This window comes from Mustelus asterias, chromosome 16, assembly GCF_964213995.1.
Source record: "Mustelus asterias chromosome 16, sMusAst1.hap1.1, whole genome shotgun sequence".
NCBI lineage: Eukaryota > Metazoa > Chordata > Chondrichthyes > Carcharhiniformes > Triakidae > Mustelus > Mustelus asterias.
The window spans coordinates 100,843,421-100,847,393 of NC_135816.1; the positions used below are offsets into that span (position 1 = coordinate 100,843,421).

General features: G+C 47.4%; 1 protein-coding gene across 1 annotated transcript; it reads right to left on the reverse strand.

The window, feature by feature from the left end:
- Nucleotides 1–3,061: 3,061 nt before the first annotated feature.
- Nucleotides 3,062–3,595, reverse strand: LOC144505414 (epidermal differentiation-specific protein-like). Its single transcript, XM_078231527.1, has one exon. The coding sequence runs from the start codon at nt 3,593–3,595 to the stop codon at nt 3,062–3,064; it is 534 nt and encodes a 177-aa protein (XP_078087653.1).
- Nucleotides 3,596–3,973: the final 378 nt, after the last annotated feature.

Below are 3,973 nucleotides of genomic sequence, written 5' to 3' on the forward strand. Positions count from 1 at the left end.
AATGCCCGAAATCGGCAGGTAATTGACCACTGAAAGATCACAATTTGGAGAAAGGGTAAGGAGCAAAATTGATGTGAGGTAGGGGTGGGCGAGAAGCCAGAGGGAATCCATTCCTTCAATTTCATTCTCAGTCTCTCTCCTTAAACACCCTTACTGGGGAAATGTGAAATTCAGGCCACTGTCTCACAGACAACGACACACAGACTGTAGACTCAGGAAACAAGGGATCACAACATCAGTGACAATCCATGGCTGACATGAGCAAACAGCCAGTGAGAAACTCGGTCGGTATGCACATTTTCTGCCCAGTGCACTGTTTGGCTTTCAATCTGAGTTTTTTTTTCTGGGGCATCGAGTGCAGGATCAATACTTGAAGAGGCGGTGATATTCCCAACAAGACCTGGAGTGAAAGGTTTGAAATTGATTGTGGTTATTTATCCAACTTTTAAACAGAGGTGGGATTCATTCCCCACCTTTAAAATATGGGGAGTCCTTTCAGGAGGATGTAACAAGCAGGATGAATAAAGGGGAACCAGTAGATGTGGTGTATTTGGATTTCCAGAAGGCGTTACATAAAGTGCCACTTGAAATTTTACTGCAGCAGATGAAAGCTTACAGTGCTATAATAGCCAAGATAAAATACTGGCCGAACACCAGAAAACAGGTGGCCAAATCTACCTTGGAGTGGTAATCACTGTCAGTTTGCCGTTCAACTCCTTTTCACGTACCCGAGACTGAGCTGGACATTTCTTGTAACAAAGGCCAAGTGAGAGCTGTGCAGACCATCAGCCTCAGGGGTCCCTTCAGTGCAGTGCAGGATCTCTGGGGGACGTGAAGATATGTCCCCCTTTTTTAAGGCACTGACCAGGAAGTTGAAAGGCCTCCATCAGGAGATAAGGTGAGTGTGTAAGGTCAGTGAGTGGGATAGGTCAGGGGAGTCATTTCTCTGGATGGAGGGTCTGGAGGTTGTGCCGGTCGGAGGTGGTTGGGGAGTAATTGGGGAGTGGGGGTGGTTGAGTGTTCAGAGTGGGGGTGGAGAGTTACTGGAGTGATTGGGGTAGTTAAGTGGAGTTGTCCGGTGGTCGTGGTGGGGGGTTGTGGATTAGTGGGGGTGGTTGGCGGAACTGTGACAGTCAGATGGGGTAATTGGGTGACACAGGGGATGGGGCAGGTGTTGGAGTTGTGAGAGAATTAGTGGGATGGTCAGGGAGTGGGTGGGTAGTGGGGTAATCAGGTACAGTGGTAGGTGGTCAGGGAGATGGGGGAGTGGGAGATAGTTTAATGGTCGCAGGGTGGGTGGTAGTCAGAGGTTGGGGATGTGGTGGGCAGTCGGGGACAGGGCTTGATGGGGTGGTTGGGGGGTCGTTGGTATGGTCGGGGTTTTGAGGGGTGGGGGAAATTCAGGGGATGGGGAGCAGTAAGGTTGGAGAAGTTGCGAATTAAAGGGGTAATCAGGTGGTCAGATGTGGGGGTGTTGTCATGGGGCGGAGAGGATGGTCAGGTGGCTGGCGAGGTGGGGGAGGTAGTTAGGGTTAGGGTGATTTTGGGTGGTTGGGGGGTTTTGTCAGGAGGTGAGGGGGGATTTGGGGGGTAGACTGCAAAACAATGATATTCAGAAACATCTGAGTGTCCCCTTCATGAAACACAAAAAGTTAGCATGAAGGTGCAGCAAATAAAATGGAAGCCAAACTGACATTTGGACCTTTAATTCAAGGGGGTAGAAAGGTAGGGAAGTCTTGCTGCAACTGTACAAGGTGTATTGTTGAGACCATACTGAGAATGCTGCACAGTTCTGGTCTGTTTATTTAAGGGGGGATGTATTGCATTGGAAGCAGCTCAGAGAAGGTTCAGGAATGTTTTCCCAGAGTTGAAATGTCCAATACTCGAGGGCACTCACCAAAGGGGAGAGGTGGAAGTTCAAAATTTTTTTACACAGACAGTAACAGTAGGTGCTCAGTGACAGTGGCTGCTCAGTGGGTTCTCAGTGACAGTGGCTGCTCAGTGGGATCTCAGTGACAGTGGCTGCTCAGTGGGTGCTCTGTGGCAGTGCGTGTTCAGTAGATGCTGAGGGAGGGCATGAAGGGAAGATGGGAGAGAAACTGGACGAAGATGTAAATTCAGGGCCTGGGCAGTGGGAGCAGTGGAGAAAGTTTAGTCCTGTGAGCGAGGCAAGGCGAGGAGGGGAGAGGCAGCTGGTCAGATGTTCCCAATGGGTGAGAAAATCCCTGAAATCCTGGCACTTATTGTTGGAGGTCAGGGTGGAGGAGACCACTCTCCCCATGTCTCTCCTCACTCACAATGACAAGTTTATAATTGATGACTTCTTCTCACAATTAACAAACCCAATCTTTCCCCATTCAACAAAATCCTTTCTCATTTTAAACCCTCCATTAAATCTCACCTCAGATTCCAGCACCACTTTGAAACAATCCTTCTGCTTGGGTCCGGAGGAAGTTAGTTTAAATGTTGGTGTTCAGATAAAACATAATTTAGAAAGAGGATCATGTTAGAGAGACCAGTCTTGTGGCTCAATGTCTCTGGAATGAGCTTCATCAGCTCAGAGAGTGAGGATCCTGTTCCCGGATTTAATTCTTCATCTTTGACTCTCACCTGTATCTGGTTATTAAAGATACTCTGTCACTGCAAAAACTATCAGAGCTTTTAATCATAAATTTCCTGTTACTTTAACCAAACAAAGATTTCCAGGAAATTGGAGACTAACAAACAGAAACATTGCCAATAAGTTCGCAGCATTTGAATTTTATTTGATTGGTTATTTAGTGACAGTTCAAAGCAGCGGTACAGAACATAAGAACAGAGGAATATAATTAATCTTGCACCGAGGAACAACAAGCATTCGCTTTTTCAGGGTGACATGGATTTGAAATCAGTTTGCTGGGAGCGGCTGGTTATTTGAGTACAGATTTTCGGTGCAGGCTCTCTCTCTCTTACAGACAGTGCGGTTATTACAGGGAGGACAGTCTATCTCCAGAGGGTGGGCAGCAGTCAAAGCGGATCAGCCTGGGATAGACCAGCTCAAACTCTTCGCAAGTTGAAGCATTCACACTTCATGATCACGATTCAGTAAGGGTTTGAGGGAAGAGAGTTTGTCATTCCAGTGGAACTGCCTGCAGTCGGGACAGTTCTCACCCTTAAATGTAATCATGCGTCTCCCTTTCAAATGGAGGTCTGCGTACAGAATCCACACACCTTGCTTCACCTTATGGGATGAGACCGGATTTTTGAACCCAGCTATCTTGAGATCATCAACGAGTACAATGATGTTTCGAGATTGACCCTCGAAATGGGCATCTTCATATAGAACAATGTCAGGATTTCCTAATTCCTCCTTCACAAGGCGCACTGACACAATCTTGCTGTCCATGGAGCCAAGGTGGTTGTGTTCACCTGGCCCATAAACCATGAAATCCCCTTTGAGGTCGTTGTCTTTGTAAGCAACCCAGTGTTTCCCCTCCACCTTCAGGGAGCGAGCAGTTTGAGAGAAACTCACACACTCGAGATTGGAGACACTGTCTGTCAACTCCTTCCAGTTGCCTTTGCAATCTGGCTGGTCGTACAGCACAATCTTGCTCATGGTGTCAGCGGCTGGGTTTCTGTTGTCAGATTTCAGTGCGATGAGCAGCAGTGAAATCAAACGATAGTTTCTCGGTGTGAGAGTGAGGTTTTTATACACTTTCCCACTGCTGACTCAACATGATATAATCAATAATCACCACCCAATAGGCATTCAGCAGCTACTGAATCCACCCACAAAACACAAACTCCCAAAGGGAGACCCACCCTTCACTTGGAGCATGTCACAATTACCTGGAACAGATATGCCGTGTAAATTCAGAATACAGCACACTTTGGGGGACCCACATCTCAGGAACCGAGCTCACTGTTGTTTGACACCCTCTGGTGGCTGGGAGCGAGTGCAGTGACCTTAGAATCTTAGAAACCTTACAGCACA